This window comes from Calonectris borealis, chromosome 1, assembly GCF_964195595.1.
Source record: "Calonectris borealis chromosome 1, bCalBor7.hap1.2, whole genome shotgun sequence".
Taxonomy (NCBI): Eukaryota; Metazoa; Chordata; class Aves; order Procellariiformes; family Procellariidae; genus Calonectris; species Calonectris borealis.
In genome coordinates, this window is record NC_134312.1 from 216,565,226 (window position 1) to 216,579,696 (window position 14,471).

Below are 14,471 nucleotides of genomic sequence, written 5' to 3' on the forward strand. Positions count from 1 at the left end.
AATGCTAATGAGCCCCTTCCTCGGAGCTGAAACTGTCCACCTTTGTTGTTGGTGTTTTTTTTCCTCTCCTTTGAACACTCCCAAGGGCTCCTAAGGTCTAGTAGCTTGTAATCTCCAGGACAACATAATACTTCTGAAATAAATGAATTTCAGATAAAAACTCTTTCCTTGATCACTGTAGTGTTGCTTCATATGTGTTTCCTTCTGTCTTGTTTTGTGGTTCATCACTCTGCACCACTTCATATTGAATACAACTTCATTTTCTTTCTGTTTCCTTTGTTCAGCTGCTTTGGCTACACTTTTGCTTACCAAGCAGAGACTGGGCACGGGCCTGAGATCTCTCTTGTGACTGTTCAGAGGGTTTGTTAGCTCTGCAGTATAGATTTGGCCTTTCCCAACCAGTTCAGTGCTCAGCCAGGATCCAGGGGACAGCATGAGTCAGCTGCTGTTCCTGGTTGATGGCTTTGATCCAGGAAGGGGAAGAGATTTCACCTGTATGAACAGTTCTGTCCCAAACTGCTTTCCCTCATACCCGATTTATTTGCTGAGCTATAGCCCCTGAGGTGTGTTTTTTGATTCTGCTGCGTGTGGTAGGCAAGTTTCTGCTTCTTTTGGGTAGTCTCCCAGCCTTGGGCGGTGCTGCAAATCTGCTATTTCTGTCTTTTCACCTGCTGTTTACATGACCCAGGGGAACAGTGGCTTCTTTCAGTTGTGCCCCAGGAAGAAGCAAACTAACTAACCTATTTTATCAGTTTAACAAATGCTATGGAATATGATCTGAATTCGCAAACGCAGCAATGAGTTTTAGGCGCCTCACGTTTTTATGTAGCTTTGTTTGTTCAAGCTGGGGACTTGTGCATCAAGGTATAAAAACGTCCTAGTTAGACTGGGGTTCTGTCTTACACTTCTGTGCTGACTTACCATGTATGATAAATCATTTATGTATTATGGTTTATATTATCATAATTATTATCAGGTATTAGGGTAGCTAAAGTGTGAGAATGATTAACATTTTAATGGGTTTGTCTGATTCTGAAAGGTGCTTTCTTGCTTTCTGTAAAATCTATCTTGCAGTACCAAAATAAAGGATTTGGAAAAATAGCATTCACTTTGGTGCCTAAATTTGTTCTGAGAGTGTAAATATGGAACAGTTGGGGTTGTAGTAACTTCTGTTTTCGCCCCACCACTTTGACTTTATCTGAGTAACTCTACCAGCTACTCCTTGCTTTTCTGACCAGGCTTTGGATTCTGCTTTCCCAGTTGTCCTTGACCTCAGTTTCTGTTGAGTTGTGCTCTTCTCTGTCCCTTCATAGTCTTCTGCCTCGCTTGTCTCCGTACTGCCCTTCCAGTGGTCCATGCAACTCACCTGGAGTATTTTATCTCCATGGTCATTTCATTCCAGTCCTTAGAGTACGTCTTTTCTTTTGGTCATAGTCTGCCTTCCACCACCAAAATAAGGAACGGCTGAGCAGCCCTGCTGTGCTTTTCTCCTTTGATGATTTGTGTGTGTTGGCCGTTACTTAAGAGCCTTTACGAGAGGACTGCTCTTTCTTCTCTTGTGTAAGACAGTGATGAATGAGCTGTTGACACTTAGCAAATTATAATTAAAAAAAAAAAATCCACCATTGAAACGCATCCAGTTCTTGTATCCTGTCAAATTTTCACAGTCTATCCAGCAGTGCCACACAAATGCTGATAGCAAGGAAGTGTAATACATTGATATGGAACAGCAAGGTGGTTTTTGGCAGAAGGAAAGTAATTAATTAAGCTGGAGTTCAGCCACAGCATTTCTAAAAATACTGCTCGGAGATTGCATAAACTCCTCTGTACAACGTCACTCTGGCCTAAAAAATAAAATGGGTGCAACATGACTTTAGAAGAGGTACATTGGGGATCCCATACGATCACAACAAAGTGCCTGACCGAACCTGTAAGTGTCTTTTGGTTTTTTTTATTGTCCATCTATAAACCCGTAGTTAGGTCAAGTTCGTTTATCCTATACATGATCACTGTTAATCTAGTCTGTCCAGCCATTGACATGTCCTCAACGCTTACGCAAACCCCCTGGAGGCTGGTGACTGGGTTAAAGGCTTGTGGAATTGAGCTTCAGCTATTGACTGATAAAAGGCTACTCCGAAGATGATAAAACAATCTTTGGTGATTGTTTTGCTGAGTTACCCAGCACCTTCCTTTTCTGTTGTTGCCTATGTGTAAGGGTACAACATTACCCAAACCAAATAGTGATTTTTGCTCTGCTTGAAGGTCAGCGGTGAAGCAGTTCCCATTTATTCCAGTAAATGAAGCACCTGGGTGGATGAGACCAGCAGGAGACCCTGCAGCCGTCGCCTGGTCTGTCACTTCATCTGTGCTTAGCTATGATAACTAGAAACGTGCGCTGTTTTTCAGATGCCTCTAGTGCTAATTCAGACAAGGAACAGGAACGGTATACGCAGGCACATCTTCTCTCTTGGCACTCAAAGGTGTCCGGGTGGTTTTTTTCAGGATTCTTCAAGGGACATTCGGGAAGCACTTCATGAACTGCTGTGTTGCACCAATGTCTCAACTAAAGAAGGCATCCATCTTGCACTGGTGGAGCTGCTGAAAAACCTAACTAAGTATCCCACAGATAGAGAATCCATATGGAAGTGAGTGTGTTCAGTGTCCTTGTGTGTCTACTCATTTTCCTATTCTTTTTAGTAATTGAGGTGTTAGGCAGATATTGAGCTAGCTAAAAAGGTAACAGGTATTGCAGGTATACAATCCTGTTATTCTATACGTATTTGGAGTAGTGGCTATACTAAGCATTGTACCTATTCATGACTGATGTAGAAACTCTGTGTTGTTCTTGCTTGTCGATACTTGTACTGGGGGAGTCCAGAACTGATGACCGCTCCTGGAAATAGCCCTCTATTACAAGTACTCAAAGCATTCCCAGAAAAGATGAATTCAACCTTCAGTTTAAAACCTCATCTCTTTTATGCAACTGATGTTTTGTGCTTACTTGACACTGCATTAAATAGTAATATTTACCAGCAGTTGATTATATCAGGATTGGCTATGTGGCATTGTGCTGTTGGAGGGACTTTTTTAGTCTGAGCAAAAATAATGAACGTTTGTGTGGGGTTTTTTTGGTTGTTTAATGGAAGCAACAAAGGAAGTGATGCTCCAGCACACATGGTTTGAAATGGAATTCTTTGGTATTATTGGAAACACTTATTTTAGTCTGCTTTGTCTTCCAGTGTACTCTTACATTGTTTTTGGAGTTTGGTGGAGTTTGGGGTTTTTGGGTTTTGTTATTTGGTTGGGTTTTTATCTCCTCATTCCTTTATTTCTAAAGAAAAAAATACACTCATTTGTTAGCGTTTAGTATGAAAGCTTTTCTTGGGTTGTATAGCTCCAGGTGTTAAGTATTTCTTGGACAGCTTAAATAATTTTAAGCAATTTTTATTGCTGCTTGCTTTTTCAAGCCGTACTCTCAGTTTTCTTGGATCCTATCAAATATTAATGCAAATACTCAGCTGTGAAGAGACAGTAGGCTTGAACAGTAGGATTTTGATGCTGACCAGTGCCTCAAAGTGCCGCTGCAACATAAAGTAATAATGCTTTAAAATGTTGTATTTTGCAATGTACATGTTTACTAAGAAATATTTCAATCTGTGTATTTTCAGATGCTTGAAGTTCTTGGGAAGCAGGCATCCTACTTTGGTGCTTCCATTAGTCCCAGAGCTGCTGAGCACACATCCGTTCTTTGACACTCCAGAACCAGACATGGACGACCCAGCCTGTATCTTTTTAATGAAGCCAGTTGATTGTTTTGACTGTAATAGATTTTATTCATATTTTCCTGATGCTCACATCTGTTAAAACATTTCAAACTGTAGCAGACAATCCTGTAGCTATTTCTGAATCCTGATGCCGCTTAGTTTTATTACTCAGCAAGTGGTGGAATAACTGTTATCTGGAACCATCTTCATAAATACCAATGTAGTATAATTGGCCTTTTTTTATGCTGTGATAAATGATCTGTTCATCAAGCAATTTGTCACGGTTTAGGCGTTGCAGATGAGTCCTTTGATGTGAAAATGTTTGTCTAGTTTGCACTAATTTTGAAGATGCTGTAGCTTCTAAATAAGAAGAGTGGTTTTCCTTGTCTGTTTTCTTTTTAGATAAAACTTCTGCTATCCTCACTGTTGTGCAGTGTACAGAACAGCACTGTCTCTTAGTACAGCAGTGGCTGAATCCCCATAATGCTATGAATTTATCATGTTTTTGAAAAAAATCAAAATTAGAAGTCCTTATATTAATGTTAGCTCTTCTAGTGCTTTAGAATACAAACTATTATTGTAATACCATTATCCTTAACAATAGGAGATGCCTTGGAAATGCGAAATACCATTTTTCCATTGTTCATTCTCCTTGCTTCCCTTCTGTGTGATTGTAGAATGTAATGTTATTTCTGATGCATGCTGAGACATGTTAGACTGGAACAACTCTCTTCCTCTGTGAAGCTACTCCTTATTTCTCTCACCAGTCACAGGCCATCAGCTAGAAATTCTATACAGATTAAATAAATATCTAGTGAGAATTGCAAAGGGCTAGAATCTGGTGGAGAGAAAGATTAATCCATAATCAGATGGTTGAATAATAATTTGAGTAAATTTGACCTATGAGTTGAGAATTGAAGGAACATTGGGGCGGGGAGAAAGCTGTTATTTAGCTCAATGCACCTTCCTGCCTTGAACCAAAGAATATTATTTTAGAGAATGTTCTGGAGGTAACTTGCCACCAAATTTTATGAAAATATATTATGTGAAGACAGGCCTGGGAGCCAGCAACTACAAGGTAGACCTGAATGGTATGTTTCCAGTGTAAACTATTAATTAAAAACATGGGTTTGTTTGATTCAAAACACTTAGCAAATTTGAGTCAGGTTAGTTGAAGAGCTTCAGCTGGAGATTTGGAAAGGATTTTGGGTAAAGAGGAGAAATTGGTTTGTCAAGTGGAAACCTTTATGCTTGGCAGCCCATGGATGCAGGGGATTTTTCAGGAGGTGAGAGATGTGGATTTGGTCCCTTCTGTGGCTGAACCTACTTCTTCCCCGTGCAGGCGAGTGCCCAGATGATCATAAGCTTTGCATTGGGATCCTTTCACGCTCTCCTGTTAAAGATCTTATGCTTGGGGCCAGCCCTCTTGCAGGCAAGTGCCCCAGCCTTTGGGCTAACTGATTAAAGCCTGTGGCTGCCCTCTGTGTTTCTCAGGCTCTCAGACTGTGAAAATGTTTTTTCTATTCCAGAATCATCTTCCCATGTTTGATTCTTTGGTTTGTTTTAAGTTTGTGTAAAAGGGATGTTTTTCAGGGCATCATAGGAAATGCAGCAATTTTCAAAGACTCAGAGGTAAATGTTTAATTTTAGATGGTGTTTGGGTACCAAACTGGTAAGCGTTGTGGAAGAGTGAAACTCCACCTAATGAGCATGTTCTGCCTTTATAATCCCTGGCTCCTATCCTTTGTGTTGCCTCTGAGCCGTACCACGTTGGCAGTAACATCCTTCCTCCAATATGGCCCATCCTGTAATGTTTGCGCTTTGTACTTTGTTTTCATCTGCTGAGACAGCTGCCTCTTTGGGTTTTGCTCAGCATTCTCTAACTGTAAAGAACTTCCTAAACAATCTCCAGCAAAGGAAGGGTTGTTGAGTTGTTGTTTTAACTTGCCGTCCCCAAGGAGCATTTCTTGCTGTTGTTTATTTTTCTTTAACAATCCATTTCAATAGACATTGCTGTTCTGGTTCTGATTTTTAACGCTGCTAAAAGTTGCCCAACAATGCCTGCCCTGTTCTCTGATCATACATTCAGACATTACGCCTATCTTCGGGACAGTCTCTCGCATCTGGTCCCTCCGTTAAGAGTAAGTTGAACCGCTTTGGTTTGCACTTTGCCACTCTGTTATGAATATTGCTCGTCTCTTCCCTGTCTGTCTGTGTGTAACACTTCAATTCTAGCAGTTTTTTCTCCCAAGCACCAACCGAATGGATATTGAAATGTACATTAAGTAAGGAGAGCCAAATATTAAATTGTTACAATGTGGATTTTGTAATATTTTGGGGAGAATAATAACATTATTAATCTCGGGTGAGAATAGCACATGGTTTGCTGGTTAGGAAACAAAATACTGGGAGGGCAGGAGTCCTGGGAGCTTTCTGTAGCCCTGACTGTGTGGGGAAGGGGAGCTTAGCCTTCGTAGGTCTTCCAACATTTGACTTGTGTCCTACCTAAATGCTTTACTCATGGGTGAGATGTGTTCCCTGCTGCTTTGAAGCATGTTTTTCCTGCTTGGAAGTACAGGTTGGTCGTAAGTCTTATTACAGCTCAAAAAATGAATTGCCATTTGCATGGTCTTGGACTTCCCTTGCCTTCACGGTGTCATAGTTAGTAGATGAGGAAGATGTTTCCCTCAAAGGGATGTTGAAGTTTAACCTGAAGATCTTTAGCTGCAAGTGGATTATAAAATGGAGAGTATTAACTAACAAAGATAAAAGATGTAGACTTAAAATCCTTGATATAAATTTTGAATTTGAGAAATAAATCAGAGTTCTCAATTGGTAGTTGTTAAATAACGCGGCAGCATTTTGCAGTATTGTTACTTGTGTTAGACTTTTCTGTATGCATGTCTGTCTTCTCGCTTAGTTGCCAGGTAGAAAGCTGGTGTCCTCCCCTGTCTCTCCCAGTATTACACCACATGAAGATCCTTCCCAGCAGTTCTTGCATCAGAGCCTGGAGAGAGTTTACAACCTTCAGCACCTTGACCCGCAGGGCATACAGGAGCTGCTGGAATTTACCATCCGGTAAGGCGGCAAGCTGACCTGTTCATGGGAAAATCGGTTAGGATGCCCAATTTCTCTGAAACAGGAGCTTTGCTTCTGAATATCAGTGTTGTACTTTCCCATCGGGCACTTAGTCTGAGCCTTCTTCTAGAGAGCGTTGTGATAAAACGGCATTCATGGCCTATTTGAAACAAAACTGATGGTCTCAGCTCTGGCTCTGCCCCACTGAATAATCAGCGTGTGTTTTGAGGGAATATCTTTTCAGAGCACGGTAAGAGTGAGGTAAGGGTGCTCTTGGACTGTTCGCTTATGGTAAAATACTCTTTCAGTTTTTATGGATGACAGCCTTGTGTGACATTCTTAGTTCTCTCTCCCTGTATGAGCCCCTCATTTTGATCACGTTATTTTTAATGTACGCGCACAGCGATTTTTGTTTCGTTTTTGGGGGAAGAGAGAGGTTGTCCCCTTGGCTCTTCCAATTTCCCCATCCTTTCATTCAGCACGAGAGCACCTGCTTCTGGTGCTTTGTTGGGTTCTTAGCGTCAGTCCCGCTTATAAAGGACTTTGGCATTCTTCATCAGAAAATCGGAGATTTTCCTGGAATAGACGATGTTATTGCATGTTGCTGTCTGCTGTTGTGTAGATAAGGGTGTACGGTGTGGCTTCTGATTGTGGCTTTTATGCTGCCTCTTCCATTTCATCTCTTGGACTGATTTACACAAACGAAACACTTGAAAAGGATCCTTTCAATATGATTCCTCTGCTTGGAAAGAGGAAAAGAGCCTTATTGTGAGAATTAGAAAAACAGTCTAAAATGCTTTGTTTGGAATATGGAATTCCAAAAAGCTTTATTTTTTCCCTTCCTTCAAAATAGCTGCCTCTTCTGTATGTGTAGCTGTAAATTGCTTTCACACCCACCTGCAGCGGAGAATAAACAGTGTGCTCCTCACTAAAAACCCAACTGTGAAAACTATATGGTTTGTCCTCAGCTGTTTTGAAGCTACTGTGCGCAGCCTAAAACATAGTCTCAAAGTATTTAATGCACTAAATGCTTGAAACAGGTAATCTCTTGGGAGAGCATCCAGAATCTTACAGGCACGATGAAGGTCTGGTAACCTCGCAGACTGTGAATGTTTTCAATTTTGAGTGTAGGAATCATGTGGAGATGGCTGCGTGCGTACTTATATGCAGGAAAGGACAGTAATGCTTTGGAGTTGATGGAAGTGATTAGCTTGGCTTTTTTCCTGCTGGGATCACCACCCAGGAACCGTACTAAACCAGCTGCTGTTTTCCAACCTTAAGAGAAGGGAGGATTTAAGACAAAAACAAAAAAAAGTGTTTCCTGCACCAACAGTTTGGTTGCTGAGAGGAGGGGGATAGAAGAAGCTCACAGCAGTGGATTCTGCGGTGGGACATAACACCCTCCTCCTTTATCGTTATTGTCATCAGGGGAAGTAGAGCAGACCTCGTGGAGCTGGTGTCTACTTGGGACTTACATTTCTAACCACGCTCAAGACTGACACTCTTCCCCCAGGCTCTGCAGCTGAAACTGCAAGACAGGCTTTTTAGCAAATTGGTCTTTGTGGTTTAGTTTCTCCATCTATACAACAGGAATTTTTTTTGTCTTGCAGGGATGTTGAAATCTGTTTAAGATTTGTAAGGAAATAGAATTAGTGGAATTGGGAACTGTAGAAGACTGGGAAACAGAATATCTGCCTAGCTGTTAGCTGAGGGATGACATCCTGTTCCCCATTAGTGTGTTGTGATGCATTAAGTATGACATGGGAATTAAGCACCCAGGAATCTCTTCTTTCTCTCTGGGAAAAGATTAAATGGAGTCACTATGGAGGACTCAGGCTGGCTCTCCTGTTGTTGCATTGAAAGAAGGCACAGCTCCTCTGTTTGGGAGAGATTTTCTTTGGCTGCAAATTATATGGATAATCTCCTGGATTTTTTTGAATGTGTCAGTGCTCAGCAACCTTCTGGTTTGGCAGAGTCAAAGTTTCAGAATTGCATCATAAATGCACAGATATATCTGAAATAAACAGAAGGAGAGGGTCATCTGAAGAAAAAACATTTTTTTAATAATATCGTAGGAAACATGGAAGTAGAGTGACAATTTTAGTACACTTTGGATCAAAGCAAAATACAGAGAAGAACAGAGACATCTTGAATCCACATCATCCAACCTATTTTCGGTCCTATAACAAAAAATGAGTTGTTTTTTTTTCTTAATACACACTTTTGATTTTAAAACATGTCTAAGAGTAGAGAACTAAAGCCTTTTTGGGTTCCATTAACTGTCTTTTTTTTTTCTGTGAAGTTAAAAGCTACTTCTATTGCTGTATGATTTACAAGAAATACTTAGACCAGACAGCACACAACAGCTACTTTGGCAAATATCAGTCCCTCAGATTTCAGCTTGTTTTAAAAAGGCAGCTATATTTCAAATATGCTTGGTTGCGTGAGCCCGACATGTTCCAAACAACCTTTCCTCACCAACATGAATAGTTAGATTTCCCAACAGTGTAACACAAATGGGTTGTTAGCTGCTGTAGAAGTCTGGAGTGTTTTAAGTTAAATCTGGAACTGCTACGCTGTATGGTTCCCATAGGGCTGCGGAGTAATGTGGGTTGACAGACTTACTGCTTCCACTGCTGTGCTCGTGTCAGCCTCCAGGAAGAAAGGAGATCCCAAGGTGCAAACTGTTTTGTAGTGCGTGTTTTGCTATTGTTTCTGGTGCTCGTTCTAAGGATAAGAAAAAGCAAGATGCAGAAATAGCTGGCTTCGTTGTTGCTGTTGCTGCGTTCTGAGTGCATTTAGGTTAATGTGGTTTTTTTTTCCTTTTTTTTTCCGCATGCTTCAGTGATCTTCAGAGGCTTGGAGAACTGCAGTCAGAACTGGCAGGGATGGCAGATTTCACTGCAACTTACCTTCAGTGTCAGCTGCTCCTCATCAAGGTTTGACTTCATCTGGGTTTTTTTGGGCTGTTCTTCAAAAATGCCCCCAGTCCATCTTAGCGGTGCATGTTTTGGTGAAAGTGCTGAGAAGTGATGTTTGCGCTGATGTATGATGAAAGCGCAGGTTCCATGGATTTCTGATATTCCTGCTTCCCTTCTGTGGCAAATAATTTATGCAGTAACTTTGCCAGTGAGTACGCCAGTGCAGATCTCTGCTGTTGTACCTAGGGCTGATGTTGGTTCATGTGCATTTTGCAGTGCAGAGTTTATTTTCTGACAGAAATCACAATGGAGGCAACTACTCTGTAGCCTTGTACGTTACGAGTAACTTTTCTTTGCTAGCAGCCACTGGAATACTTTTTTGCTAAACTGCTGCTATAAGCAGAGGTTTTATAGACAATGCTTTGTAGACAGCTTTTTTGGCACCAATGCCAAAGGAATTCTTTAGACGTGCTTGAGCAAAATGTCAGTCATGCTTTCTTTTACAGTGCTGAAATGATCTATCTGTTTGGTATTAGCAGATGAAGTGGGTACTTCGACACCGTGGCACAACCCTTTTAAAAGTCAGCTTCTTGCTGTAAATAGGAACTAATTTTTTGCTTCACTTCTCAAGCTATCAACTGGCAATAGTATTTAAGTTAGTCTCCTGACATTCTTTAGGTGTTTGAATGTGATTTATACACATGTAAAGCAAGAACTAAAGCAAGCAACAAACAGGTTTCCAGAAGGGACTCAATAAAAGCTTTGTTATGTAAAACCAAGAAGGGATTTCAGTTTCTTTGCTAAATGCGTGGCTGCCAATTGCCGTATCTCATGGCAGCCCTCAAATCTTTGGAATACATTTATCACCCAAAGAGGGTATTTTAGGTGAGCGGTGTTACAGTTCAGTACATTCCGAGCTAAATCCAAAACTTTTGCCAAAGCAAAATGTGCTATCCAGGCAGAGGACCAGCATTTGGAGGTGGCTTTGTTACCCTTCCCCGGGGTTTGGCCGGAGCGAGCCAGCGTAGGTTAGCTGAGAGAACAATGGCTTGTCTATCTGGCAAAGAGGAGCGCTCTGTTTGGAAGAAGGGGGTAAACGCTGCACCAGCCGTGCTTGGCTGGAGCTGTAGAACAAAGAGTACATCAGTGATGTAGAGGAGTCAGTAATGTGGCTGAAAGGAAAAGTAACTCGTAATATCATACAATTAGAAATTCTGATATGGCAGAGAGAACCTCAATGTCAGAGCAGCCCTTTTCAGTAGATTTCTTTCCAATTGCTTCTTTCCCCAACAGAAAGAAGCTGTTGGGGGGGAAAAAAGTATCTTCATTTCTCAACCTCTTGAGACTCAAAAGTTTCCAGACCTTTAAAGGCTCTACATACCCTGTGATTTTAGGGGTAGTTAGCTGGGATTCTGAGGCCAGCCTCAGTGAAGGATGGTAGCCTGTATGTTCTTGAGCTTTGGCTACAGCCAGCTTTGTGTGTAGTTGTATCTAAGGACAGGCAGCTTCAAAAAGGAGGCAGTGATATAAGTTCTAGTCAAGCTTTCTTAATTTTTTTAAACATAAATCAAAAAGCAAATAGGGTGCGGTTGGGTGCTTGTGGTTTTTTGTGGGTTTTTTTGTTGTTTGTTTTTTTTTTTTAATATGAATATCGGTAGCTGATTTACACTCAGTATTCTTAGTAACTCCAGGACCTTTGGTGGGGCGTAGACTGTCAACAGGAAAGTTCAGAATTATGACTGTGTAGGTGTGTTTCTGGGAACAGTTATTGTTTCCACTTTCTGCCTGCAATCTGAGATTCCCCTGATCTTGGTCTCAGGGAGGTAATAAAGCAGTGGGCTATTGTTTTTCTAATAAGTGACTTCATTCTGCATAAAGTTCTCCTTAAAAAGTACTGAAGAGTTTGGCTCAGCCAAACTAATGCATAGTTTTGTTAATATTATTCTCCATTTCTGTTCTATATTCTATAGTTTTATAGGAGTCTCCGTGTATTTATAGAACAGTACATATTTTGGAGGCCTTGGTTCTCTGTGTTGTATTTAAAAGCACAAAAGAAAACTTCGGCCTGCTTTTTCAACCAACCTGCTGGTGTACAACCAAGAGACAGGGCATTTTCCCTGCTCCCAAGCCCATCTAGCACAGCATTATAATGTTTAGACTGAAATCGGTATTTATCATCATTTCATGGTTTTCTTCTGTAGGCTTTGCAGGAGAAGCTGTGGAATGTGGCAGCTCCTCTGTACCTGAAACAGAACGCGTTAGCATCTGCTGCAGCAAAACAGGTGAGGTAGAAGCAGCTGGGTCTGTGTGGAGGCAAGTCCTCGGATACGAGCTCTTCCTTGGCCGTGCAACAATAATACGCTTCTGACCTTCCACTGCCGTAGTCTGTCCAAGTAAATCTTAGTTCCCCCAAGTGGAGTAATTTCTCTCATCTTCAAAAGATGAGTGATGAGTGGTGGAGGTTCATGACAACTGTAAAAAGGCAAACATCACACCCGTCTTCCAGAAGAGCAAGAAGGAAGATCCAGAAAACTGTGGGCTGCTTGGCCTCACTTCACTCCTGGGGAAGGTTATGGACCAACTCCTCTTAAAAGCCATTTCTAAACAAGTGAAGGTCAACAAGGTGATTGGGAACAGCCCAAATGCATTTCCCAAGGGCAAACTGGGGGTACTGGTGGATGAAAAGCTGGACATGAGCTGGCCGTGTGTGCTCGCAGCCCAGAAAGCCAACCGTGTCCTGGGCCGCATCACCAGGAGCGTGGCCAGCGGCTTGAGGAAGGGGATTCTGCCCCTCTGCTCTGCTCTGGTGAGACCCCCCCTGCAGTGCTGCGTCCAGCTCGGGGGTCCTCAGCACGAGACAGACATGGACTTGTTGGAGCGGGTCTAGAGGAGGCCAGGAAAATGATCAGGGGGATGGAACAGCTCTGCTATGAGGACAGGCTGAGAGAGTTGGGGTTGTTCAGCCTGGAGAAGAGAAGGCTCTGGGGAGACCTTATTGCAGCCTTTCAATACTTAAAGGGGGCTTGTAAGAAAGTCGGGGACAGACTTTTTAGTAAGGCCTGTTGCGACAGGACAAGGGGGAATGGTTTTAAACTAAAGGAGGGCAGATTCAGGTGAGGTGTAAGGAAGAAATGTTTTACGATGAGGGTGGTGAAACACTGGCACAGGTTGCCCAGAGAGGTGGTAGATGCCCCATCCCTGGGAACATTCAAGGTCAGGTTGGACGGGGCTCTGAGCAACCTGATCTAGTGGAAGATGTGCCTGCTTATGGCAGGGGGGTTGGACTAGATGACCTTTAAAGGTCCCTTCCAATCCAAACTATTCTGTGATCCTGTGAAATTATGCCTGAACCAACATCATTGCTCTCTATGATGAGGGGACTGGTGCTGTGGACAAGGGGAAGTGGATGTCATACCCTTGACTTCAGCAAAGCCTTTGACGCAGTCTCCCATCACTTCCTTTTCACCAAACTAGCAGGATTCTGGCTGAGTAAGTGGGTGATGAGGCTCCTCCAAATTGAGGATCCAGTCGATGTGCTGGAGGGCATGACTGCTGTTCAGGCTGGTCTGGACAGGCTGCAGAAGTGGGATGACAGGAACCTTATAATGCTCAGCATGGAGGAACCTCATGATATTCAGCATGGGGATCCTGGTGGGCAACACGTTGAACGTGAGGCAGTAAAGAAGGCCAGCTGCATCCTGGGCTAGAGTGCAGCCAGCAGGTCTGGAGAAGTGATCCTTCCCCTCTATTCAGCTCTGGGGAGATCACATCTGGAGGGCTGTGTTGTGTTTCGGCTTCCCCAGTAGAAGGAAGATGCTGACAAACTGGGGCAAGTTCAGCAGAGGGCCATCAAGGTGGTCAGGGGCTGGAGCACAAATCCAGACTGCTCTGGACAAGGCACAATGGACGCAAGTTGGAATATGAGAAATTGTGATTAGATACAAGGGGAAAAAAATTACTCTAAGGGAGATTAAATACTGGAACAGGTTGCCCAGAGGGGTGGGGGGAATCTCCGTCCTTGGAAGTGTTCACAGTCTGATGTGGCCCTGAATAACTGGATCTAATTAAACCTGCTCGGAGCAGGGGACCAGGCTAGATGACCTCCAGAGGTCCCACCCAACCTGAGTTTTTCTGATTCGGTGAGGTATAAATGATCTGATGCTGGAAAAACTGAAGCTAAGCACTACGAAAAGGTAAAGGAGAAAGCGAACTATTAAATAATCCGGAAACAAATCTAGGGTAATAGCAAGTTCATGGATCTGCTGGGAAACTATGCTGACATTTTGAGTCTTTAGTTAATTAAGATGTAATAAGAGGCAGGTACTGCTGTGCATCAAAACCTTCTATGCTGTTGACAGCTGTCCCCAGGGGTGGTAGAAACAAAAACCTATCAGCTTTTTAAATCTTCTCTAATTGACCTGTCTGTCTTGGGTGCCCTTCTCAGGAACATGTGAACCCCCTGGGAAGTTTTATCTGTTCTGATTGTGAATGTAGAACACTTCCCATCAACGCAAAGTGAGGGAGTATTTCCTATTAAACTTCCAAGTTCTTGGTTTCTGTACAGTCATACTGAACTCAACCGTATTAATTTGAGCACTTGTCTACTTAAGCCCATCTATTCGACAGATAAAGTACGAGTAAAACTCTGCAATGTGCTGTCTAAGCTTTTAACCGTGTATCTACAATAACCCAGAATGATACTTATCTT

General features: G+C 42.4%; 1 protein-coding gene across 4 annotated transcripts in view; it reads left to right on the forward strand.

The window, feature by feature from the left end:
* Positions 1-14,471, forward strand: part of INTS4 (integrator complex subunit 4) — a 39,695-nt gene that overhangs the window by 14,053 nt on the left and 11,171 nt on the right. For all 4 annotated transcript variants that reach the window (XM_075140297.1, XM_075140299.1, XM_075140298.1 and 1 more), the window contains exons 12-17: positions 2,503-2,645; positions 3,669-3,784; positions 5,772-5,905; positions 6,685-6,842; positions 9,688-9,781; positions 11,965-12,045. In XM_075140297.1, the coding sequence (XP_074996398.1) occupies positions 2,503-2,645; positions 3,669-3,784; positions 5,772-5,905; positions 6,685-6,842; positions 9,688-9,781; positions 11,965-12,045 (726 nt within the window). The remainder of the gene's footprint in view (positions 1-2,502; positions 2,646-3,668; positions 3,785-5,771; positions 5,906-6,684; positions 6,843-9,687; positions 9,782-11,964; positions 12,046-14,471) is intronic.